This window comes from Lissotriton helveticus, chromosome 6 (assembly GCF_964261635.1).
Source record: "Lissotriton helveticus chromosome 6, aLisHel1.1, whole genome shotgun sequence".
In the NCBI taxonomy this organism is placed as follows: Eukaryota; Metazoa; Chordata; class Amphibia; order Caudata; family Salamandridae; genus Lissotriton; species Lissotriton helveticus.
This window is the reverse complement of record NC_136067.1, coordinates 1,164,083,823-1,164,111,270: the sequence shown is the minus strand read 5'-3', so window position 1 is coordinate 1,164,111,270 and position 27,448 is coordinate 1,164,083,823. Positions and strand designations below refer to the sequence as shown.

At 46.9% G+C, this 27,448-nt stretch overlaps 1 protein-coding gene across 3 annotated transcripts in view; it reads left to right on the top strand.

Annotated features, from left to right (window-relative positions):
- The window catches only part of TAF5L (TATA-box binding protein associated factor 5 like), a 144,181-nt gene that overhangs the window by 40,026 nt on the left and 76,707 nt on the right, over positions 1–27,448 (top strand). For all 3 annotated transcript variants that reach the window (XM_078648837.1, XM_078648835.1, XM_078648836.1), the window contains exon 3: positions 24,975–25,119. In XM_078648837.1, coding sequence (XP_078504963.1) covers positions 24,978–25,119 — 142 coding nt within the window. In that variant the 5' untranslated portion in view covers positions 24,975–24,977. The remainder of the gene's footprint in view (positions 1–24,974; positions 25,120–27,448) is intronic.

Below are 27,448 nucleotides of genomic sequence, written 5' to 3'. Positions count from 1 at the left end.
CCTGTGTTGTCCCTGAGAGATGTGATTTTCGAGCGTAGGACCTTGGCTTTAAGCTTGCTAGCTAATAGGCGGCCTGTCCTGTCGCCGCCCACGTAATAAGTGTGTCGTAAACGCAATGCCGCGTATTCGGCCCGGTCCAGGTCAAGGCTCGCCAGTTGAGCTCTGGCCGCCTTAAGCTTGCGCCATATTCTCGGGGCCCCCGTCCTACTGTGGACCCGTTTAAGTTCGAGCCCTGATCGGATAGCGCCTGCCGCTTTTCCCGACGCTCCCGAGTTTCCGCCGCTGCAATTGCTATTAGTTCCCCGCGCACTACCGCCTTCAGAGCCCCCCATAGCGCCGCCAGGGATACTTCTGTTGTGTCATTCGTATCCAGGTATTCGGTAATGCGCGTACTGATATGTTGTCACCCCCTTGCAGTGTAAGGGAGCTTCCTTAAGGCGCCATTTGCCCCTCTGTACCTTTTGGTTTGGGGATCCGAATGTGGACCGCTATCGCGTCGTGGTCAGATAGGGCTGCATGGACGATTTCAGTATCTGTGATTGAGGCCGCTACCTCTGTGGAGCCCAGAAAATGATCGATTCGGGCGTACGTGGGAATAGAATGTGTAACCGGGGGTGTTTGGGTGCTGCGATCTCCACATATCTACAAACCCCCTGCTCTCTAGCCATTGCCCCCCCTCTTTGGAGATTGCACCTGTGAAACCAAATCTCTGTCCCGACCTGTCTTTGTGGGTGTCCATTACTAAATTAAGGTCGCCCCCGACAAGCGTGGAGTTGATGTTGTGAGCAAGCGTGTCTGCTAATGCCCCGGTGAGAGAGGATTCCTGTTGGGTGCATATATTAAACTTATCACAGCGGACCATCCCCCTACCTGTATTTTGTATGCAAGGAGCCTCCCTTTGATATCTGCCACTTTGTCCCCTACAGTGCCTCGAAAGTGGTGCGCAAACAGAATGGCCACCCCCGCCTTTTTCTCAGTGGTGGAAGAGTAGTACTGCGTTGGAAATGCCCTAGACCGCATGCGATGCCAATTCTTAGGCAAGAAGTGCGTTTCTTGTAGGAGGCAGATCTCCGCCCCGAGTTTTCTAAAAAAGATAGGACGGCCCTGCGCTTAATGGGGTTGTTGAGTCCCTTAACATTGAGGGAAAGAACCTGCATTGTGGGGTCAGTCGCCTGGGATTTGCACCTGGTTGTCCTGTCTCGCCTAGCAATCATGGGTTCTGTCGCCACTTCTGCGCTGCCTGCAATGCGCCACACCGGAGCCCCCCCCCCCTTCCCAACCCCCACTTCCCCCAACCTCCCAACCCCCTCGACCCCCACCCTAGCTCGAACCAACGCCCTGTCAACCCCTCTGCCCCCTCCTAACCCCAACTGGAATCCCAACGGTGTCATAGTCTTAGGCCTATCTGTGTACAGTTCAGGCCTACGGAGTCCTTACGTGGAGGAGTTTGTGGCAGTGGCGACCTCTTCGGCCCCCCCCCCTCCATCCCCCCCAGACATGCAAAACTCTAAGCAAAGAAGAAGAGACCCCCTTTACTGACTTCTGCAGGGGCCAGCTTGCCCAGGCAAGGCTAGAGTCCCAAGCTAGTCTTCTGATGGCGCTGTGTCTTTGGATACCTCCTCTATGGCTGCCGCTTGTGCTTGTGCCCCAGTCTGTGCCACAGCTGGATCCGGCTTGTGAGACACCTTCGGTGAGCGCCGACGCCCCACCTGCTGCCATCTGTCGCTCGAGGACCTTGGCGAAGTCTTTCGTTAGGGACGATCCGAGGGATCCTCCGCCTGCGTGTCGTCATCCTGATCCAGGCCCAGCAGGGCACAGGTGTCTCGGAGGGAGCGAAGTTGTTGGAGAACACCGTTCCACTTGAAGATCAATCTAAAGGGATGGCCCCAGGAGTAAGGAACACCCTTGTCTCGTAGAAAAGCGGTGGCCGGCCTGAAGGCCCTGCGCTTCTGCAGGGTGATTGCCGAGAGATCTTGGTAGAGAGCTACCGGATGGCCCTGGTAGCGAAGGGGCTGTTTCTTGCGGGCCGCCTGGAGGATGCGCTCCTTTAAGGGAAAGTCAGGAAGAAACACCAGGATGCCCGGGGGAGGGGCAGGCGCTCGGCGCGCCAAGCCGACCCTGTGCGCCCTGTCGATGCGGATGTCAAAGTCCTCTCCCTCGCCCAAGACATCTCTGAAAAGGCCCTGTAAGAAGAGGGAGACCTCCTTTCCCTCCGCCTGAAGTGGCACGCCCCGGACCTGTATATTATTTCTGCGGGAGCGGTTCTCAAGGTCCTCCATGTGCACTTGTAGGTCTACTTGCTGCTCTCGGAGAGGTACCACTTCCTGTTGCAACTGCTCCACCTCCTCACTTCTGGTGCGGTCGGCATCCTCCGCGGCAGCCACTCGCTCCCCCAGGCCATCCACATCACTCCGTAACTCACGGAATTCGCCAGCCATGTCCTGCTTTAGGGTGTGGAAATCATCACTCAGTGTATTAAAGAGGGTTTCCAAAAACGACTTAGTGATGGGGGCCCCATCCTCCTCGTGCACCGTCGCGCCCTTCGCCGGTGCAATGGTTGCTGGGCTCTTCTCCCCCTTCTGGGCGCCTTTAGTGAGCAGGTCCGTAATTGTGCGGCCCCCTCTGCATTGTCCTGATGTCATGATATTCGCGGCGACCGACCCCGGGGGTCGCTGGGCACACACCCCCTTCTAGTGGGCAGTCCGTGGGCCGGCGCAAACACCAAACCGTGCTAGCCACCCAAGAAAGCTGAGTCACTCTCTGGGCCAGGTAAAGGCAAATGTGGAGGTCCCCTGGCAGAGTGGTCACCGTGTGCTAGGCCTCGAGATCCTACGCTCACATCCGTGTCGTCTCTCCAGAGGCCGACCTGTAGTTGGCCGTTCATTGGTGCCCCCCGCTATCTCCTCGGGCACAGGCCGCCGAAGTGTGGCTCGATGGTGCTCCCGCCTCCCTGTTTTGATGCGCCTTGCCGAAGCGACCCCGATCGGGCCTACCGGAGACCTTGACCAGTAGGCCCAGAAACCTGGGGCTAAATTTCCAAGTCTCCCGGCCAGGCGCCAACGCGGCCCATCAGGTAGCCCCCCACAGCCAAGTGCCGGGGCCTAGTACCCCCTCCTCTGGTGTTGTGTCCGCAGTTCCAAGGCTCTGTCTCTGGGTGATGCACTGTCCAACGCCGCCGGGAGTCCCAGGAGCGTGGGCGGCCCTGTCTGCTAGGCCCGGAAGCCTGGGGCTCAATTTCCCCGCCGTCGGCCGTCCCCGCCTCAGCTGTCCGCACTCCACGTGGCCCACTGGGCTGCCTCCCACAGCGCAGTCAGAGGCGAACAGCGCCAGGGGCCAGAGATGGGGGCTATTGTTCGCGGCGGGCCCGGAAACTAGGGGACCCCGTTTCGCGCCCTCCAGACGGAATCCTCTTTCAAGTTGCCGCAGGGAGCCCCGCGCCGATCCGATCACCCTCCTGGGCCGCCTCCGCCGCAGTGCTCACCTCCGCCGCCGGGTTTGCAGCCGTTGCCGGTATCCGCCTCTCAGCCTCCAGCAGTCTCCCGCGCCGCAGCCCGCGACCGTCACTCCACCGCCGCGGCCGCCATTTGCTGCAGGCCGCGGTGCGGGGCAGACAGGGCTCCGCGGCCGTGCAGGAGCCGCCGCTCTCACCGGGTCGGGTCCGTAGTCTGGTGTCTCCGGAGCCCCGCCAACTCTGTTCGGGGGTCTCAGCGCTTATTCAGAGGTCCGGGGAGAATTCCGGACGGGAGCTTCAGCAACCCACGTCCGTCCCGGTCGCCATCTTGGCCACGCCCCCCCCTCTTCAATCTACTTTAACTACGCCCGTGGAGTGGCTGTGCTGGTCAGAAGAGGGGTGGACTGGCGGGAGGGTGAGGTACATGGAGAACCCGAGGGGAGGTATATTCTCATACATGAAGTGCTGAGAGGGGTTTCCCTGGTTGTTGTAGCAGTATATGGCCCAAATGTAGACTCCCCGAACTTTTTTCCGGATATTTGGACCAAGATCAGAGCGACCGGTTGTAGTGCAATATTAAATAATGTAGAGAGGGGATTTTAATGCTATCCTGGATGACGACATGGGCAGGAAGGGTGCCAGTGCCGCCTTAAATGCCATAGTCTCGGATGGGGATTTACTTGACATATGGCGTAGTAGACACCCCTTAGTGAAGGAAGGCACATGTATTTCCGATCATCATAGTGCTTGGTCCCGCTTGGAATTCTGGTTAGTCTCCCGGGATATTGCTGCTTGGACCACTGACATTTTGCATTTGCCGCGCTCTGTCGGACCACGCCCCATGCTTATTGAAACTGTCACTCCCGAGTTCGCTTCCCCGCACTTTCTCCTGGCGCCTCCCGCCGCATGCCCTGCTAGATGAAGCCATTAAGGAGGAAATACGGACGGACCTTACGGAGTACTTTGCCCTCAATATGGGCTCTGTAGCTACTGAAGCCTCAGGGGTCAGTGTATTGCCAGGCAGGCGGGAGTATTAAATGGCTATCCGGGGCACGATTGCCTTACTGGAAACCCAGATAAAGGAGCTTGAGGAGCAATTCTACTCCACAAATGAGCCTCAAACCGTGGCTCTCCTGAAATTTAAATTGTTGGACTTCGCCGAGGAGGCTCAACGTGAAGTTAAGTTCTTGGGGAAAAATGCTGAGGCCCGGCGGTATGGGGAAGGCGATAGACCAGGCCGCACATTAGTTTGTATGATCCGACCCTTCCGATCAACTGCATTCATTCACGAAATGCAAACCTCACAAGGTGTCCCTATAGGGGGCCATGCAGGAATCCTAGACGCGTTCTGTACGTTTTATTCTCACTTATACACTACTACCCAGGAGACATGCCCGAGGGGCTGCAGGCTTTCCTTGATTCACTAGCACTGGTCTGGTTCAACCACAACCATAGAGAGTATATGTATCTCCCGTTCACAGTGGAGGATGTAGCCCAGGTTATAAAAAGCCTACTGTTAGATAAGGCCCCGGGGCTTGATGGTCTGACTACGTCTTTTTATAAAACCTATGTGAAGGAGCTGGCACCTCGGCTGCTGGCAGTACATGAAGAAGCTCTGTAAGATTGAGTGTTTCCTCAGTCCATGAGTGAAGCGATCATCATTACGCTCCTAAAACATGGGAAGCCCGAAACGGAGATTGATTCCTATTGGCCATTATCAATGATAAATGTGGATGTTCAAATCCTAGCCAAGCTGATTGCTAACAGGTTGCAGCCCCTGCTTACCATCATTGAACTCCCCGACCAATCTGAGTTCATTCCCAGAAGGTCGACCTCTCATAATTTGAGAACTATCTTCTCGGTGCTGCATTATTTACACCCAGACGTACGAGCTGCGGTTGCTTTTTTTTAGACGCCACCAAGGCATTTGATACGCTTGAATGGCCATATTTGTTTGCAATTTTAGGCTGCATGGGTTTAGTCCGCTCTTCATTAACCGCATTAGGCTGCTGTATACTCTACCCAGAGCTCGGATTAAGGTGAATGGCTTGCTTTCAGACCCCTTTATTTCGCGAGCCACTAGGCAGGTGTGCCCCCTCTCTCCTTTGCTTTTCGCGATTGAGCCCTTGGCTGCCCGCATCCGACCACATCAAACTGCCCGAGGTGTAGGGTTCAGCTCCCAGAGCCTACTTATTTCACTATAGGCAGACGATGTGACTCTGTACATTATCAATCCAGAAAACTTAGATCCCATTTTGAGGGAATTTATCCGATTTGGAGGTTTGGCTGGTATCTTCATCAACTGGGCCAAGTCAGTGATATTTCCCCTGACTGATGGTACGCCACAGGTGACGTCTGAGTTCCCCCAGAGATGGGAGGCTGAAGCGGTTAAATATTTGAGGGTTTGGATAAGTCGAGATACACAGGTGTGGAATTTAAATTACGGGCGGGCTATCACGTGGTTGGAGGAGAATGTGGGTCTGGGTTACCATTGTCTCTGGCCGGAAAGATAGCCTTGGCTAAAATGGTTATTCTACCGAAGTTTTGTACTTATTTGTTAATAAACCGATCCCTCTTACACAGCATTTTTTTAACACCCTGAAGTCACAGTTGGTCTCCCTGGCATGGGGAGGTGAACCGGCTAAAACCTCCTGGGACCTGTTGACGCTCCTGCTGAAACAGGGTGGTTTAGGCGCACCAGACATGCATCTCTATGCATTATGTGCCCAAGCTTAAATTTTGCAATATTGGATCCATCCGGCACCCTTCCAACCCCATGTAGCAGTAGAGACTGATGCAATGACTCCTGTCCAGCTTAAGGTGGCAATTTACCACACGTTGCGTCGTCCACGCGGAGATAGACGCCTCTGGGACACTATGTTGGGCATGGAACGAGTTGCGCAGGAGAGCTGGTATCCCGGTGTTATATGCCCCCTCCATTACTCTAGTGCAGAATCCAATGCTGCCCTGCATTCAGGATGGTGTCAGTAAAACACTGGAACGAAAGTTGAAACTTCAAATGTTCGCCGACCTGTATCCGAAAGACACGTTCAGCCCCCCTCCACGAAGCGATTGAGGGACAAGCTGTGCCATTTGCTGAGCTTTTCTTTTATCATAAGCTACGTACGGTGTGCCACGCCCTATGGGAGGAGTTCCGATGGCTCGTCTGCCACTAACCGCACTGGAGAACTTGTTGAGATTCCCATCTCCTCGTAAACTCATTACACGACTGCACACACACATGCAAAACGCTGCCCCATTGGTGACACCTAAATCCCTGTAACACTGGAACAGCGAACTTTCAACTCCATTGACTGAAGCCCAGTGGGATTTCTGCTGTGGACAGCTCACCGAAATCTCCCCTAACTATTAGCTGCGATTGATTCACTTTAAATATTTGCATAGATTTTATAGAACACCTGTGAGTCTATATCGTATGGGAATTAGTGACGATGATAGCTGATGGTGTTGCAGATACACTCCCGCCACTTTTTTGCATGTAGCATGGGATTGCCCCAAAATTGCCGATTTCTGGTCCCTGATTTTCACCTCCGTGATTCAAATCCTTGGCATGTCGGCTGCCCCACCCCCCACCCTTGGCTTATTAGGCTATGTTAAGGACACACCGCTTACGCTGCGCAAGTTACATGCACTCCTCTTGTTGTTCGCTAAACGGCAGGTTGAAGTCCACTGGGGCAGGAGAAGGGTACCTTCCATTAAGGGGTAGATTAATGACGTTACATACGGCCACACACAGCTAAGCACATTCTGGGAGCTTATGCCACCTTCTTCTAGACTTCAAAACATCTAGGAACCATTCCTGACCTGGGCTCAGTCAGCAAGAATCTATCATAGGGACAAGTGCGGGCAAAACTCCGATTGAGGCATTGATATGATGCGATATTATTTTCGACTTGTTTCAGGATTTGTTCCCACTCCTCCCCTTCTGGATAATGTAGATTTAATAGATAAAGACTGAGACTTCTTAGGCCCTCTATATGGTACTATGCAATGTAATTTTGTTTTATCGTTCTTTGCTGATTCTTAAATCTATCTAGATGTATGATGAATATGCATTCCTGTATTGATGGCGAGTTAATGGGGCGTGTATTAGAGATGCATTATGTATTGTACAGACTAAGAATATTTACACTCCTTTACAGATTTGATATAATGCTGGCCTCTTGTTGTAAAGCAACTTGTTTGTTGGAAAATGTCAATAAAAATAAATTGATACATTTTAAAAAGCATGAGCTGTTTGTGATCAGTGTGTAATTCAAATTCCCGTCCCCAAATGTATGATAGAAATTTCTGAATTGTCCACACACACATGCAAGGGCCTCGCGCTCAATAGTGCTGTAATGTTTCTGCAAGTTGTAAGCTTCTAGTAGCGAAAGCAACCGTGTGTTCTTCACCTGCAACCCACTGCCCCAAGACTGCCCGAGACCAGTGAGGTTCACAAAACATTTGTGACCATCTTGGAATGGACGTAGAGCAGGAGAATCTTTAATACATTTCTGTACATTTTCAAAAGTACCCTGAAGCTTGTCAGTCCATATGAACTTGGAACCTTTCCTTAAAAAGCCTTGCAGAGGTTTCACAATTTGTGCATAACTAGTCATAATATTCTGCAATTACTAGAAAGGAGCGAAGGGCTTACCTATCTTTAGGTGGTACGGAATCTCTGATTGCCTTGATAAGTGAAAGTTTTGGCTAAATACTTTCGAGTGAGGTGTGTGACCTAAGTACTCTAACTCTTTAACAGCAAATTAAAAATGTTCACGTCTGACTGTCATACCATACTTATCAAGATTTCTGAGAATTCTAGTAAGGTTGGGATCCTGTTATGCTCGACTGTGTGGAAAAGTAAATTTTGCCATGTTCTGTGTCCCTACGTGTTCCCCATCTTATGTTATGTGTGCATGATTAAGATGCATATGTATTCCCCATGTTCGATTAAAGACGCAATTATAGTTGCGTCCATCTCTAGTATGCCAGTTTCCAGTTCTCGTGAATACTATGAATATTAGGCCTATGTAAGGTTACGTTGCCACGTTTCTCAGTGTGCACGTTATTTCATTGAAAAGTCCCTGTTTCTAGGCCTCAAAAGGGCCCGGACACCAGATCCAGCTCCTGTCTCCTGAGCCCTCGCTGAGGAGCGATACAGCCCCCACCTGTATCCTTGACCCTTCACTTACTTCCTGCCTCACAGTGCCCGGTTCAGCCTGGCTCTGCCTGCTAGTCTGTCAAGAGTATGTTATGATTCTAGTTATCAGTCCAGCCCTCCTTCTCTGCGTTCCTAAGCTACTGAATCGCATCAATAGTTTCCGTCATCGTCTAGCCTTTACGTCTCCATGTAAGAGAAATACTGTATTTATGGTCATTTAATATTCTTCATCACGCACTACATGTAGAATAATGCATGCACCAGTCTTAGAGTCTGTTAGCCTTTACCCTGATAACTTTTGGATTCTATCAACATGTTCTCTAAACATCAGATACTAGATATTGTTTAGGCACATGTCGCCCTGACTCTCCAGACTTCAGTCTCTGCTCCTAGCACAGAGTTCATAGCCCCCAGCTTCTCCTAGTAACACGTCATTGTCAGTTTGCGCGCACCATTAGGTTAGAGGTCCCGGCTCCTCAGGTAGCCCCCTCCATGTTTCCGCCCCATTTATGACATATTCTGTTACGTTTACATCACATGTCTATGTATACGCCTCCTGTTACACCCACTGCTCCGCCTATTGTATGTATTGTAATGCAACTGTTTTAGTATATATGCTTGTGTACTGTTATTAAAGTTAGCGCGCTCATCCCAGATCCAGCCCCGGCAGCTGCCGGGCTCTGCCATCCTATTCCTGTGCAGGTTGTCCTGTTCCTGTCCTTTATGCTGTATTAAACCTGCAAACTCCTACTACCTCGAATCTTGACTCTTATTTATTGAGCTATCTGTTATTGCTATGTCCAGTCAAACCTAGATCCGGTATTATTTATTTATATACCACATAATGGCGCCCGAACAGGGACTTGCCCTTTCCCCACGCGCCGGTGAAGCCACGTATGCCCCCTGACCCTCTACAGCCGTGACGGAACCATACCGGCCACGTGCAGATATTTCTGCTTCAAGTATCCCTCAGGCCCACGGAGGAGACGGAGGTTGCGGTCCAGCATCCAGACGAGGCGGTGGAGGAACGCAGCGAGTCCCGACCAGAGCCCAAGCCGAGAGTCCAAGGTCCGAGGTATCCGGAGGCCCACCCGTAACAGAAGTCCGAAGTTCGTCCGTCCGGCGTCGAAGCAGTCCAGTCCAGTCCGAGGCCTTCCGTTCTTGCTGCCCGGTGAGTACCGTTGCTGGGGTAGTATCTAGGTGGGACACAGATCCCAAAACGAAGTGTCCACTTCGGTGGATGCGGGTCCTGACGTGTCTCTTTATGAGACCGGTAAGTTTCGTACTGTTTTAGCAGTGCATCTAGTTTCTGTTCTAGTCAGTTCTGTTCTCGAGAAAATTCATGTATTCTGTTTTCCGTATTCCAGATAGTATTTTGTCAGAACTGTTATTTTAAATGTTCTTCATGTATTTTAATGTCGTGGTATGAGAGTGGTGTAATTATCGTGTTCATTTTGTATTGTATTGTGTCTAGATTACAGTTCAGTTATGCCTTTATTTTCTAAACTACGTCAGTTAAAAACCAGAAAAGGTCTGTTAGAAGCAGCAGTTCCTGTCCCGCCCAGGGACAGTCCAGGTCATTTTATGTATCAGAAGCATGGCATAAGTGCCATATTATATCTAGATTTATGGGTAGAGTACACCAAAGAGTTAGAAGAAAAGTATAGATGGCCCGTATCGGGTACGTGGGATGCCGAGTGCATCATGCGAGTAGAAGAAGCATTATGGAAAAAGAAAGCCAGACAGTCACAGAAAGATGCCATCGAGTTATGGCGCAAAGAATCTCATAAAAGAACCGAAAAAGAAATCAAAGTCAGAATTAAGTAAAGAATCCTTAGAACGAGCCCAAGAAAGGGAATTAATCGAGATAGGTGAACGAGTTAAAACCGAACAGTCAGACAGACAGAGGAATGCCCTCATTAAGGGTATGTATCCTCTTCTTGCCGAGGGCTTGCCAAAAGCGACCCCGGAGGCATCCAGTAATTTTCCGCCACCATTAGTTCCGACCAAGCTACGTCACAAACCGACCGCAGCTGATATTTTCATCTCGTCCTACTTGGACGACACAGTCCCAGAATATGCAAATCCTGTTCCGTCAGTCCCTGTAAATCATGCAATTCCTGCTCCTCCAGACACCGGAGTACCTGCCACGGTACCCCCGGTCCAGCCTACATTACAATTTCCCGCCGCGCCAGTACGAAGAGTATCAGTCGACGATTCCAGTTTAGGGGCCGCAGGAGGAGGTCCTCCTGGTACCCCGCCACCACACCAACGAGTAACGTTAGTCGAGTTACATGAATGTGCGTTACAGCGTACGCCCAAATATAAGTCCGTTGCAGATATCCGACGAGCTCTTACTGAATGCCGCTATGATCCTGTCGCAGGTGATGATAGTACGGTTATATATTCCATACGTGTAAGACAAGTGACCGGGTATTTGGACACCCTACCGAATATGAAAGAAGATCTAGACAGAATATATCGTTTCATCCGTACAGGGGATGATCCAGAAAGTATTGGCGAAGCCATGTCCCAAAGGAAAGCTGAGATCCAGCTCATGCTATTAAAGAACAAGATTACCCGTCCAAAGATCCGGCCGAAATGAGAACACTAACAAGGTGGAGTGATAATATAGCCGAGGGTAAGCACAGAACTATCAGTAGTATAGAGAGTATGTACAAGAGAATTCGTAAGGAAATAATAAAGTTACACGAACAACGTAAAGCAGCACAAGTAAGCGAGAAAGAGAATGACTCTTCTACTGAAGAGGTAGACGACGAGAATCCCGCCAGAATAGCGTATGTAGGAAAATCTAGATTTCCAGACCGCCATTTACGCCTAGAACACAAGAAAATCTTTCATCATCCAGAACAAGGTTCTCTAGAACAAATATTTCAAGCTACCGATCATATTCTGAAATCACGAATCGGTTATAGTAAGTTAAGTACTATGCATGAACAAGAACTAGCCCGATCAGCAGTCCGATGGATTACTGATTCTACCACTTTTCCAGACGAAATAGTGGCACAAATGTTTCTGAAACTGCCCCCAGCCAAGCAGCGACTGGTGGGTATGTATATGATTCAGCACCTCATCACACTGTATGAGGGTCAACATTCTGATCCAGGTCCGTTACATGATGTCCTGAACGAGTTACTCCAGTATAGATGGAAAGGTTTAGGTACCGATTTAATTAGTGTCATTCTAGAACAGCGCCACAAATATAGAACGTTTTTGAACCCGCATTTTGTTCATGTCTCACCTCCAGAAAGTAAACCGTTTTACATAGATAGACAGAATCTGTTACGAGAAGTACACCCAGTCAGGACAGCAGATGGTGAAATGCAAAGAGTATTTGTTTACACCCCGATTACAAAGATGGAACTCTTAGAAATGAAGAAATTAATTCCCTGTCATGACAAAGATCCAGCAGGGTTCCACCGAGAATTAAAAGACATGCTCCGTATGGGAGAATACACGTATCCAGATATTATTAAAATGCTAAAGGTCCTGTTGCCCGCAGGGGTATACGAGAAACTCAAGGAAAAGGAATGGGAGGTGGGAGAGAAAAAGATCGATTGGGCAGTTCTAGAAGCTGAAGATAAGATACGAGTACCAGGTACCGGTCTTGGAGAGAAATGTAAAGAATTACCAGAATTGTTAATACAAGTTTTGCCCAGATTATTAGCCACTAAAAAGGAAGACTGGGATGCAATCTCAGCCTGTAAACAGAAACAAGACGAAGACACTAGTGATTTTTATTCTAGATTTGAGAAATGCTTTATTATAAACAGTGGCTTGAAGACGAGTAGCGAGTCATACCCTCATCTTTTTGTTACTAAATTAGTCGAGAATTCAAGTCCACAAGTTAAGAATCGAGTTTTGAAAGTCGAAAGTACATGGCAAGCTAGTACCCCGTCCCAGATGTTACAGATGCTCCAATATCACCAGAATAGAATCAGAGAAGAACAAGATCATGAAAGGAAACGTATGAAAGACACGAAAATGAAAGTACTAGTTGCACAATCTGTTCCACAAGACAGTCAGAAGAGGGGTCCGAATCAGGCCAGTCATCCTGCAGCTCCCGTTAAAGGGACATGCAATTATTGTAAACAGCCAGGTCATTTCATAAACGAGTGTGCAGTTCTGAAACATAATATAGCCACTGGTAAGACTAAAGAAAGACCACGTCCGCCTAGACAAGAACAAGTTTCACAGACTTCTCAGCCACAGAATGCACAACAGACAGTTCCAGCACCGCAGCCTATTGCTGCAACACAGCATGTTACACAGCAGATGTACCAGTATGCACAGACAGAGTATCCAGAGTATCAACAGTACTCTTGAAACAGCCTAGAGAGGGAGGTAGGCTTGCCTCTCATCGAGATTCCTGTAGATCAAGAAGGTCCCTATGTTCATAGTCAAGTACTAGGGAAAGACAGAAAGTTTCTGATTGATACAGGGGCAAGTAGGACGACCATCAGTCACGCCGAAGTTCCAGGGGCTCCGCTCTCAGGCTCTAGAAATGTTTCCCTTGGATTTTCAGGAAAGCCTATTGTAAACGAGATATCTAAGCCAGTTACTCTAGAAGTAGGTCCATTGTCCCGCACTACTGATCTATTACTTACGAAGTCATGTCCAGAAAATTTGTTAGGTATTAAGACACTGAAAGAATTAGGTGCAGTCATATGCTGTTCCCCCGAGGGAATACGACTGTTTCTACGTGACTTCAAGGGTCACTATGTATTACGAGATTTTGATCCAAGATTGTCCAATGTTCCGCAGCATCTATGGGCGCAAGGTCCAACTGATGTCGGTTATATGCAAATCACACCCCATCGTGTGACTCTCAAACCAGGTGTAGTGTTACCACGAATCAGACAGTACAGATTGCCACCTGAGGCTGTAGCAGCCTTATCTAAAATAATTGACGAGCTCATGGCTCAAGGAGTAGTTGTAGAAACTGACTCCAATGTATGTAATTCTCCGATCATTCCAGTCATGAAACGTACTGATCCAAATGCACCCCCAGTATATCGATTAGTGATTGACCTTCGAGAACTCAATAAATGTATTATTCCCCAGTACCCGGTTGTCCCAGATATCTCTTCCCTACTGACAGCCATTGATTCCGAAGCCTCATTTTTTACAGTCATAGACCTCAAGAACGCGTTTTTCAGCGTCCCCATTCATCCAGACAGCCAGTTTCTTTTCGGATTTTGTTTAAATGGAAGGAGCTATATGTTCACACGAGCTCCTCAAGGTTTCACAGAAAGTCCTAGCATTTACAGTCAAGCACTTAAGAGACAACTAGACAACATTCACATGCCAACAGACACTGCCCTGCTCCAGTATGTCGATGATCTACTGATCACAGCCCGTTCTGAACGTGCTTGCGAGCGAGCATCACTTACAGTCTTGTATTTTCTTGCCGAGATGGGGCACAAGGTGTCCCCTTCGAAGCTTCAATTCTGTGTCCAGCAAGTGATCTACTTAGGCCACTTACTGTCCAAGTGGGGTAGGCAGTTGACACCAGACCGTATCCAGTTAATAACGAGTCTTCCACAGCCCAAGACCCAGAAGGAGGTACGTGCTTTTATCGGCCTTACTTCTTACTGCAGACAATGGATTCCTCAGTATGCATTTCTAGCTAAACCACTGATACAGTTAACGACACAGGAGGCAGCCCTATCGACTGTCCTCCCTTGGACATCTGAACATACACTTAGTTTCAATGAGTTGAAGAAAGCCTTATGCCAAGCTCCAGTTCTAGCTACACCGAACTACAGTAAGCCTTTTACACTTTTTGTTACAGAACGTGATGGTACAGCATTATCTGTTCTCACACAAGATCAAGCAGGACAATACAAGCCTTGTGCTTATTTTTCGAGCACATTAGATCCTGTAGCCCAGGCTCTGCCTGCGTGCCTCAAGTCAGTTGCAGCCACAGCACTAGCTATCAGACAAAGTGATTCCATAGTATTAGGACATTCCTTGACAGTACAAGTTCCACACTCCGTGGAAGTTCTTTTAAACCGAACACAGACTCAGCACTTGACAATTGCACGTTTAACAGGTTATGAACTGACACTGTTCCAGCCACACATAGAAATCAGACGCTGCAACGTTCTAAATCCTGCTACACTATTACCGTCAGTTAATTCGAATCCTGCCACACACGACTGTGTGGAAGTAGTTAACACTATGACAAAGCCAAGACAAGATCTGACAGATATTCCATTACCAGATCCCGACCTGACACTTTATGTGGATGGTTCATGTATGAGAACAAGTACAGGAGAACTAGTAGCCGCGTATGCAGTGACTACTGACACTGAAGTTATAGAAACACACCGTATTGACACCCTGTCTGCTCAAGCAGCAGAGCTAGTTGCTCTGACACAAGCCTGCATACACGCCAAGAACCTGAAAGTTAATGTTTATACAGATTCACGCTACGCATTCGGAGTCGTACACGACTTTGGAGTGCTCTGGCAGGAGAGAGGTTTCATGACTTCTCATGGAACCAAGATTCAGCATGGTCTCCTTATTCAAGCTCTGTTAGATGCCATACACTTACCGACATCTATTGCTATCATGAAGTGCAAAGCACATACGAAAGTTACTGACATTATTTCTCAAGGTAATGATCTAGCAGATCGCACAGCCAAGCTTACAGCACAGACTCCAGACATTTCAGTTAATCCGACACAGACACATACTCCAGCTCCGACTACCTGTATGACAGTTAAGGACCCTACTCAAGATGTCATAGATATCCAGTTACATGCTACTCCCGATGAAATCAAGAAATGGTCCGAACAAGGAGGGGTCCAGACAGATCAGGGATGGGTAACGAAGGGTAGAGCCACATGGTTTCTCCCCGACTCTATGGTTCAAGTCATTATCAATACCGCACATAGTCCAGCACATTTAGGAGAAAAAGCTATGTTAGACAGTATCCAGAACATTTGGTTCAATAAGCATTTACGAGCTGCAGCCAAGCAGAAAGTCCGTACCTGTATGATATGTTGCCAGTTCAATCCAGGTAAAAGTGTCCCGGTGGAACAAGGTGGATTTCAGCCCCCTGACCACCCTTTTGAAGTCCTCCAGATGGATTATATTCAGATGGAGCGATGTCGAGGTTTCAAGTATGTCCTTGTAGTTGTATGCGCTTTGTCCAGGTGGACAGAAGCATATCCAGTTCCAGATTACACAGCCGCGATCACTGCCAAGCAGTTGGTTCGTGAATTCTTCCCCCGTTACGGACTCCCTAGGGTCGTATATTCTGATAACGGCCAGCCATTCTCATCTGAGCTCATGAAACACATCTCCCTTTTGTTAGGGTACCAGTGGAAGTTCCATTGTGTACGCCATCCTGAAGCAGCCGGTCTCGTAGAGAGACATAACCAGACCCTGAAAATCCGCATTGCCAAAATATGTAAAGAGAAAGGTGTAGACTGGCTAGTAGCTCTGCCAGTCGCCTTGTTTTATATGCGCATGGTCGCACATTCCAGATCAGGTCTGTCCCCGTACGAGGTCGTATTCGGCCGCCCCCCTAATATGTGGGGTACACCTAGACCCCGAAGTATTACCGATGTTTCAAGTAATATGCTGACAGATTACCTAGCTTCCTTGATGTCTGCCCTACACTCTTGTCGTTCACAGGTTTCTGCCGCATTTCCAGACAATACCGAGGTGGCACCGCATGACATCGTTCCCGGAAGTTTGGTCCTTTTGTGAGGAACTTTGATCGTTCACGTCCGCTGGAGCCTCGCTGGAAGGAGCCAAAACAGGTCCTCCTGGCCACCCGTACTGCCGTCAAGCTGGAAGGCAGGAAGGGCTGGGTCCACCTGTCTCACGTGAAAAAGTTTTATGGATTAAAGACTGTTTCCAAGAACATTTCCGAGGATTTTAAGGATTGCCAAAGTACTATTCTTAAGGACTGTCCCGCAAAAGACAATGATACAAATCCCTCCCTGTTAGAGAAAACTCCGCAACAGGAGTATAAGTTAAAATTAAGGTCTAGTAAAATAAGTCAGCCAGTTTGATTGTCTAAGTCCTCCCCTAGGTGAAACGGTTAGACCGGTTTCTGACATGTATAGAATAGACCCCCATAGAGAGAGAGTTAGTGAACTCTAAAAGTTGCATTATTATTTTATGTTTTCTGCTATATCTCAGCCTTATGATTACCTGCATAAGTTATGCATTGTATTTATATTTTCCACTTTCTCATGTAAATAAGTCTTCTAATACTACAGTAGAGCATATGTTTAGTGATCTGCCTCCTCATGAACTATCTTACCGTCTTGCTATGCGTAATAATTCCTTTATCCGCATGTTACATTATTCACACCAGACCAGCAATGCCACTAATTGTTGGGTGTGTGGTCGACTCCCCCCTTTCCAGACACCGAAGGGAGTTCTGCCACTGTTTCCTTATCCATTTTCACATAATGGTTCGTGTGGAGCATGGTCCACGTTAACGTCATCCTCAACAGATATGTCTTTTCTTAACAGTACATGTTTTCCAGACAAGCAAGGTCTTCCCCACAGAACAGGGTTAGATCTAGAAAATGAAGTTTATAATTTAGGTAATTATTCTTCGAATTTCATGGTCCTGAATGTTCAGTCTGATACTACTCCAGACTTACCCTCTATGTCAGTATTACCAGTCAAAGGTGAATTATGTGTCCGAAAGAATGGTTCCGTACATGTAGGACATAGCGATTGTACTACTATTGTCAAGTATAGTGACAGTGGGAACTCTATTTTCAAAGCTTCACGTCATTCTTATTTTGTTTGTGGTCAGACCGCATATGTTCGTCTGCCCCTCGATTGGGAGGGAACCTGTTACATTGCCTTCCTACTGCCACCAGTTTTTCTAGCCCCACCTGACTACCATAGGAATTCCCACCTAGTACATACTAGACACAAAAGAGACCTCCCGATTGTCGATTATACTGAAACTGCTCTAGAACAATATATAGATATCAATAAAGGTGTATTTCCCTATTTAGGTACTGTTGTGAATAGTAAACTGATACGTAGATTGACCAGAACACTCGAAGCAGTAGTGATTGAGACTACTTCTGCTCTAGGTAATTTAACCGAGGAGCAATCCTTTATGAGAATTGTCGTGCTCCAGAATCGTCTCGTCCTTGACGTCATACTGGCCGATAGGGGCGGGGCATGTAGAGTCATCGGATCTAGTTGCTGCATTTTCATTCCTAATAACGCGCCGTCTGTTTATTCAGCTATAACCAGACTCCATAAAATTGCCCATATGTTACACCAAGATCCAGGCACCTGGACATGGTCCGGTTGGTTCTGGAATATGATTTCCGCCTGGGGATGGAAAGTATTGTCCTTTCTAGGTATTGCAGTAGCGATCATATTCAGTTGCTGCCTCTGTATACAATGTGGCCCTGCGATTTGTGGCATTTGTGCTACCTCTTGTATTCCTAGTCCCAAGTCCCGTTCTAAATCCCGTTCCAAGAAAATTCGAGACGAGCAAATGATACTGTATGAAATGATAGATGGTATCATGAATATTGATGTTTCCTGATGGAAACGTAGTGACAAGGAGGGAATGTGGAAAAGTAAATTTTGCCATGTTCTGTGTCCCTACGTGTTCCCCATCTTATGTTATGTGTGCATGATTAAGATGCATATGTATTCCCCATGTTCGATTAAAGACGCAATTATAGTTGCGTCCATCTCTAGTATGCCAGTTTCCAGTTCTCGTGAATACTATGAATATTAGGCCTATGTAAGGTTACGTTGCCACGTTTCTCAGTGTGCACGTTATTTCATTGAAAAGTCCCTGTTTCTAGGCCTCAAAAGGGCCCGGACACCAGATCCAGCTCCTGTCTCCTGAGCCCTCGCTGAGGAGCGATACAGCCCCCACCTGTATCCTTGACCCTTCACTTACTTCCTGCCTCACAGTGCCCGGTTCAGCCTGGCTCTGCCTGCTAGTCTGTCAAGAGTATGTTATGATTCTAGTTATCAGTCCAGCCCTCCTTCTCTGCGTTCCTAAGCTACTGAATCGCATCAATAATTTCCGTCATCGTCTAGCCTTTATGTCTCCATGTAAGAGAAATACTGTATTTATGGTCATTTAATATTCTTCATCACGCACTACATGTAGAATAATGCATGCACCAGTCTTAGAGTCTGTTAGCCTTTACCCTGATAACTTTTGGATTCTATCAACATGTTCTCTAAACATCAGATACTAGATATTGTTTAGGCACATGTCGCCCTGACTCTCCAGACTTCAGTCTCTGCTCCTAGCACAGAGTTCATAGCCCCCAGCTTCTCCTAGTAACACGTCATTGTCAGTTTGCGCGCACCATTAGGTTAGAGGTCCCGGCTCCTCAGGTAGCCCCCTCCATGTTTCCGCCCCATTTATGACATATTCTGTTACGTTTACATCACATGTCTATGTATACGCCTCCTGTTACACCCACTGCTCCGCCTATTGTATGTATTGTAATGCAACTGTTTTAGTATATATGCTTGTGTACTGTTATTAAAGTTAGCGCGCTCATCCCAGATCCAGCCCCGGCAGCTGCCGGGCTCTGCCATCCTATTCCTGTGCAGGTTGTCCTGTTCCTGTCCTTTATGCTGTATTAAACCTGCAAACTCCTACTACCTCGAATCTTGACTCTTATTTATTGAGCTATCTGTTATTGCTATGTCCAGTCAAACCTAGATCCGGTATTATTTATTTATATACCACAACTGCCACCAGAAAATAATCCTGATAAGCTTGGACACCAGGAATGTCTTCAAGTAGTGAGTCCATGAGCTTCTGGAACATGTTGGCAGTGGATGCAAGTCCGAAAGGCAGTCTGAGGTAATTGTAGGCACTGATTGGAGTCACGAATGTGGTGAGTTCTTGTGACTCAATGGAAAGTGGGATTTGATGGTACGCTGATCTAACGTCTATAATGTAAAACATTTTTGCATCACTGAAGATGGCCAAGAGATCATGAATTTTCGGGAGGGGGTGGCAATCCAACAATACGTTGTGGTTGAGTGAGCTCAAGTCAGCACACAACCTGACTTCCACTGATCTCTTGCGCACTATAACGATAGGGGAACACACTCCGAAGAGACAGAAGGTGCAATGATTCCCGCAACACACAAGTTCTTGAACATCTTTCAGTTCTTCTCTAGCACTTCGAGATAAAGGGCATACTTTATGCACTGCAGTTTGAGCATTGGTTTTGAGCCAAATTTGGTGTTCAAACCCAATGACCATGCCTAATTTGTTACTGAAGATGAAAGGAAAGTGATTAAGAATGTTTTCAATATTGGTCTCTGTAAAGGAAGAATTGTTAATTATATTCACGTTATACTCGTATGTACATAATCCGCAGGAAATTCCCCTACGACTATAGGCAGATCAGCACCAGGTTTAAGGTATAAACCCATCTGGGCCAAGTCCTGCCATCGATGTTCCTTCCTTTTAGAGCAACATAAACCTTGCTAAACGTGTGCCTGCCTAAACATTCAAGTCTGGAGTGAAAATAACCAAGCACGTCAATTTCTGTCTTCCCAAATGCTTTGGGATTGACGTAAAAAATTAATTGATCCCTGGCGCAAATATTTTGTGGTTGCAACAAAATCACATGTTGCAGGAAGATCCTTATTTCTGCAATGTATTCTTCTACTCCTTCATCAGCACTATGTTTGCATTTAGAGAAATTGTGCCGCTCAAGTACAATGCTATGTTCTTCGGAATATTGCTTCCCCATGCGTGTTAGAGCCTCCTTGTAGACATTCCATTCATCCCCTTAACCGCCTGGGGCTACAATTTCAGGCAGGCTGTCATACACTTGTTGAGCGGCTATTCCAGTGCAACTGTATAGAATAGCTACTTTGCGTGCAGGTGAATATTTCACAGCATCTATTGCAACTAGTTAATTTTCAAATATTCTTAGGCACTGTTGCCATTTAATTAAAGGGTGCCTGGAGATTGCAAAAATGGAGGAGGTTGTTGGAATTGATGAGAAAATGACCTATTTATTAATTTTAGTAAGTAATGAAGTGAACATAAAAAATGGAGATAAAATTTGAGAAAGAGAAAAAATAGTGAGTTGTAATAAAGATATGGTCAGTGATGTGGCAAACTCTGTGTCCGTATTGCAATATCTGATCAAGATCAAGTAAAACTGAGTGAGATGGTTGAAACAGTACTGCGACTTTGAGGAATCAATAGTACATGCTTGATGTTTTCCTTTTTTAGCATGCGCAACTTCAATAACATTTGGGCGCAGCTTTAAATAGAGCGTTCTGCCAGCAGGGGCATGAGGAACGGTCAACAGTCTGTGCGCGTGTAGACTGGAGCACGTGTGATGGCACAAAAGTGAGAGAACGAGCCCATTAGCTTGAGTGCACATTGTTTAAAAGGTGCTGGCGCTCTTTAAATGGCTGTAAACGGTACATTTTGTACATTAGAAATCGCCTTCGAGCAGGAGTGGTTTGTCTCTGAAGACGACATAGGAGCAAGTTGGAGTCAGAGGACTTGGACATCCTAAGGCAATCGATTAGGAGAAAAGTCCTTGGCAGTGGGTGTGACTAATCTGCTCCGCTCATCAGAAGAAAGGTCAAGTGGGGTTTATTTCATTAGAGTAAAAACACCCATGACCGGGAGCGTCCATCAGCTGTGAATCCGAAGCGCAAATGACTAGCGTTGCCTAGGAGCTCACAGCTGCTGTTGCACTCAAGCGTGGGACACTAATCAAGAATAAACAAGCATGCAATGACAGCAGTCTTGATGGAGTGCGAGACCACTGTCAATGCGAGGATCTTGCGTTATCGAGGAAAGAGGAGAACTGCAAGAGAATACATACTACAGTTGGGTGTGTCAGCTGTGGGCTCGTATGCTTAGTTATTAAATAAAGGATTTAAATCTACATCCGGATGTTTGCCTTTGTGAGGAGAAAACATACTTAGCAACATTTGGCAACAGCATTTTTGGACCCTTTGGTGTATCAATACCCTTTTTAGGTCTCTGCTGGCGTGGGCTGTGCACATGCGCAGTCTCGCTGGTGAGATTTAATGATTTAGAGGGGGTTTCAGTAAAGGGCTTTAAGCCCAGCCCCTCTTTCCCATTGGCCGGCTTCACCATTTATGCTAAACGGTGGCCAGCCATTGGGAAAGAGCTTTTTGTGACGTGAATTTTTCTCTTTTACAGACAGCCCACTTGGACGGGCTTGTCTGCCTTCCTTCTGAAGTAAAAGGTTTCTTATCTAAGAAACCTTTTACTTCAGAAGGATGGCAGACGAGCCCGTCCTAGTGGGCCGTCTGTAAAAGAGAAAAGTATACGTCGTAACCGTGCCAAAGCACTTCCTATCCATTCTTTCCTATTTAATAAGAACCGAACCGCACAATTTAAACCTTAACTATGCCATGTAAATACCACGAGGGAAAAGTTGACTTCATTTTTACAGCTGTCAAGAGATTAATATGTTTGTTCCAAGAGATTGCCGAGGGATTTTTTGAGCCCGTATTTGAATGACTTAAGCACAATGATGTCACTCCTTTCGACCCACTTCACAATAAATGCGATACAATTGATGTGGGGTGGCTGTGCCTGCTTCGGGGGGGGGGGGGGGGTGACTCCTTGTCACGGGTTCGGCCGATAATCGCTTTAATTGGGGGGATTAAGAGGCAGGGGCCTTTCTTCCAGGGCTTGAGCGATACAGGAGGGGGGGCAGGTGTTGGGGACAGATGCAGGCTGCATCCCTTTGATGCTCTATCAGCACACGCCGTGTGATCTGCGGCGCAGACACTGCCACCACAGGCTTAAAGACGCCACCGCTGATGACTCTGTCCCCAGGCACCACCACAAGCAGGCCCCGCCCCCTGGACTAGAGCCAGGGAACACCACACAGCCCAACCACCACCACCACCACCAAAGCAACAAATAGCACCGCCGCCGGGCACCACCACAAGCGGGCTCCTCCCCCTGAGCTAGAGCAGGGAAAACCACACAGCACCCACCACCTACACCCTCCAAAGCAACAACCAGCACCGCCCCCTGGCACCACCACAAGCAGGTTCCTCCCCTGAGCTAAGCTAGAGCAGGGAAACGCCACACAGCACCTCCAAAGTAACAGCAAGCACGGCCCCCTGGCAGCACCAGGGTGGTGGGTGCTAAGTGGGGGGCGGGGGGCGGTTTGCGGTTCCCTGGTTAGAAATGCAGGCACCTCTCCCCTGGGGGGGCAACCCAGACATGACATTTAGGGTCTGCGACATTGACTAATGGGGAGCGCGGAAAACGGATTGGGAAACATTCACACGACATATAATTGGGCCGCATCACACATATAAATCAAGCCAACGCGCTCTGAAGTAACCCGTGAGGAGGTGGCTGCCGGACATGTGGCTAGCATCAGCCCTCTTGTGACCAGACCTCGGAGAGAAGGCAAACAGGCTGCTTTACGAAGGGGCAACCTTTTATCTGAGCCCTGAAACCTGACTAGTAAAACACATTAAATAGAGGCTTCGACGGGGCCCTGGCCACCCTTGTCTCTCCTCCGGATTCTTAAATTGGCATTGCATTACTGTGTGTGTGTGTGTTTGTGTGTGTGTGTGTGTGTGTGTGAGAGAGACTGTGTGTGAGAGAGACACTGTGAGACACTGTGTGTGGCACTGTGTGTGTGACACCGTGTGTGTGAGAGACACGGTCACTCTGCTACTCCCTTTTTATTACTCGCTCTCTACTACACTCTAATCACTCTCTACTAATCACTCTCTACTACTCTCTCTCTACTCTCTGATGTCATGACATGAGTGACAGTGAATCGGGTACCAGTATGAAGTTAGCGCTATAAAAAAACAAGCATTACAAATTCAATGTCTCGCCTTTTATTAAGGTAAAGCCATTTGCTTTGCTATACGATACCATTAGCAAAGCAAATGGCTTTAACTTAATAAAAGGTGAGACCTATTGCATTTTCAATGCTTGTTTGGAATGAGATCAAAGTTATTGTCCGGGGGAATTAATATTTTTATTTTTTTTACAATTCTTAAACCTCAAGACTATTCAGGGGTGGAAATAGTTGGTGTTCTTTAGATTTGATCTTGTCCTTTGTGATTGTACTAGTAAGAACCGAGTAATCTGGCTGTAAGAAATCAGGGGCCAGATGTACAACCGTTTTTAGCGGTCGCAAATGGGAAATCAGCAGTTTGTGACTGCACAAAAGGGTCCTGGCTTGTACAAGCGCTATTTTGCGAGTTGGTGACTCGCAAAATCGCGTTTGTGACTCATTATTAGGAAGTGGCGTCCCTCCCTAATAGTGAGTCACAATGGAACGGCCGCTAAACACTTGCAATTTACCAACTACTTCAAGTAGGTGATAAGCCTCTCGCAAACAGGAGGGGGTCCCCAGGGGACCCCTTCCCCTTTATGTGTGTGTGTGCGAAAAAATTTAAAGAGCAGGCAGTGGTCCCATGGACCTCTGCCTACTCTTAAAAAAATGTATAAACGTTTCAGTTTTCTTTTTTAAATGCATCCCGGTTACCTTTAAGGATAACTGGCTGCATTAATAAAAAAACTGCTTTATTGAAAAAGCAGTGAGAGACATGGTGGTCTGCTGACCCCAGGAGGCCACCATCCCTGGGAGTGCTAGCCATTCCTAATGGGGTCGCAAATTGCACCTGCCTCATGAATATTAAGGAGGAGGGCAATTTGCGACCCCATTAGGAATCGCTAACCGTGTCTGAGGTGGAAGTTCAGAGGGAGGGAAATTTGTTTTGCTGTTTAGTTTCACTATCGTTTTTGTGTCGACCTTAGTCCTAATCGAAGATCACATTAGTTTTGAATGGCCACTGTGCCTTTCTAAGGATATTCACCCTCATTACGAGTTAACCAGTGAGGCGTGTTCTTCCTTTTCTTGCTCTCAGAGTTACTATTACTGGAAGTCCCATTAATTCGAGAGGAGGGTAGATAACCGGGATTTAATGTTTTTGGGGAATAACATGCACAAATGTTTCCGTGCCAAATCCTACCTGTGTTTTCCATTAAATCTCTGTGAAACACACACATTACCTTTATACCAGGCCAATAAGAATTAACGTCCCACTCATTAAAGGATCTAGAGTTTGTCGATTTTACCAGTGTTTTTTGTTTACCTTTCATGTTCAGATGTGCAGAACTTGGTGGGCAGGACTATGTTACTGTACATTTTGTTGAAAGGACTGTTTCATGCATCTAGTATAGTTGTCACTTTGTTTGGTTAACTGCACTGCCGATTCTGCTTCTGAACATCAGTTATGTAGTCTCTCTCTTGTAGGTCCAGATTGAAGTGTATGATCACTTATGTTTCTGTGTCTATCTAGATCATGAAGCGAGTACGAGCAGAGCAGATTCAGATGGCTGTCACCTGCTACCTCAAACGTCGACAGTACATGGATTCCGATGGTCCCATAAAGCAAGGTTTACGTTTGTGCCAGAGTGCCGAAGAGATGGCCACCAATCTGACAGGTAGCAAATTAAGTTATATTACGTGGGAGGTAGGAAGCATTCTTAGTTTTTTAATATATTTATTACATTTTATTAACATGACCAAACCAGTCCGGAGCACGTTTTAAATATCTTAGCATGGGATTGTACCATTACTGCTCTTCTTTGCATTGTGTACAGCTCCAGCTTCTTCTAATAAATTAGTTAATTCACTGCATATTCTTTAATACAATGTTCTTGTGTGTGGGCACTTGCCTTACTTTTCAACCTTTATGGCCATGTTGGAGCTTATAAGTATGAGTGATTAAGGTTTTATATCATTGTGAAAACAAGTATATGATTTAAGGTCTAGTCAAACTATCCGTTTGATATTCAATTATGCATCAAATCGGTTCTTTAATATGCAGTCCCTCGTCCCCTAAATTTTGTTCAGTAGTGCTTGTCTGGTCTCAGCCCACCCTCTGAAATACATAGGTTTTTTTAAATTTTATTTTTTAGCTCCAGTGTCAGAACATTCCGGGGGGTGGGGCATTTAATTTCACTACTTCTTTAACAGACTCCTCTCTCATGCCCCTCTGTGCATTTTCCATTGTAGTTAGTGCTCCTTTTCTCTCGCTGACGACAGCAGCTCGCTGTGTTTGTGCCTGCCCACTGGCTTAGAATCCACATACCTCGTGGTTGTTTTTCTGGCTGCAGTCCTGCACACTCACACGCCGGATGATTTGCTATATACAACATGCTGCACATTATCCTTTGGCCCTTTGGCTGCCAACCCAAAATTTTTTTTTAAAAAAATTAAGAGAAATCCTTCAGCAGTGCAGCTACATTGTTTCCTAGCCTTCCTGCCTCCTGACCCTCAGCTGCAGTTTGGTTGCAACTTTGCCGCTTGCGCTGGGAAACTAGTGAATTGCACTGAAGAGGTACTGTGGAGGTGCAGGGTTATTTTTCCAACTGCATTTTGCATCTGAAGGTTCCTAGACACACTGATACTGCGGAAGCTTGTGGGTGGAGGCGCTGCAGCTGGGTGGCAGAATCCAATAGAGAAGATCAGAGGATTATATTTTTGGTACAACCTTGGAATTTCTTCAGCGTTGAACCCTGTACAATGAAATACTTTACTGTAATTCCCATCGCAGATTAGGGAAATGTGAATTAAGGACCAGAGCGGATGTTCTGTGAATAGTAACTACTACTAAAGCTGTGCCTGTTTGGCACCATCTTCTTCGGACTCAACTTTACCTGATAATTGATTCAAATTCGACCTGTATTCTCCCTAAGTGTTTTTGAACAGTTCCTCCGAAGGATGCTTCTAGGATCAGGCCGTCGGCTGCCTAGTTTTCTAGTACATGACTTCTTAGGCTCCTATGCAGCTCTTAGAAACCTTCAGGCGTGGGCAAGCTATTGAATAGACTACGTGGATAATGGTTGGTGTGATTACTCATATTTGAGTTCCTAATGACGACCAGAAAGCTTCGCCTGGGCAGAATAATCTTTGTCCGATCATGTAGAAAGGCTAAATCTAATCCTCTACGAAATTATCCCATTTAAATGCGCAAAATGAATTTCTCCTATTTCATCATATTTCCTTTAACTGGAGGATGCCCCAGGAGCTGGTTTAATCCCATTATCATCCCAGCAGGATTCTTCCCAGCTGGCTCATCAAGACATACTAACTAAAGTTTGCCCAAATATAAAAGATCTGCCTTTTGTAGTGTCAGATGGTTTTGGTTGTCTTTATGGAGCTACTGGAGAAATAAACAAAGAATGATGTGCATAATCCTTGCCTCAGGTCCTGACATAGAATTCTTGTTTAAAGAGTGCTTTTAGAAGGGCAGTCGTCAGTAATGCATGTGGAGTAGTGGTGTGTTTTTGTGGGCTGATAGCTATTCTGTAGGTTCAGTTATAGTGACATGGTGTGCTTTTTTTGTTTGCTTAATCTCTTGATTTTCTCTACTGGCCTCTTAGTATGTTAGTGTTCATTATGTGGTGAGCCCTGGATGTGTTTTTTTGTTGATATCCGTTTGTCCATTGCAGTATTAATCCAGTTGTTGAAGGTGTGTATGCCTTTCAGCAACTTGTTTATTGGGGTTTTTGCAAGATCAGTGTTAAGTTGGTGGATATCTAGGATTTTGAATTGCCTCTTAAAACGTTTTTTATGAGTGTTTGGTGTCTTTGAAGTGTTGTAGTTACTAAGTGTGTTGATCTTGAAAGTGATGTTGTCTCTCCAGCTTACAGGAGAGTTGTCCTACGGGTACAAATATGACATCTAGAGTATGTAGAAGGCTTCTAGACCTCTCCCAATACTGGAATCCCTACTTGTGTACACCCTGAAGTTACAGACATCTCCAGT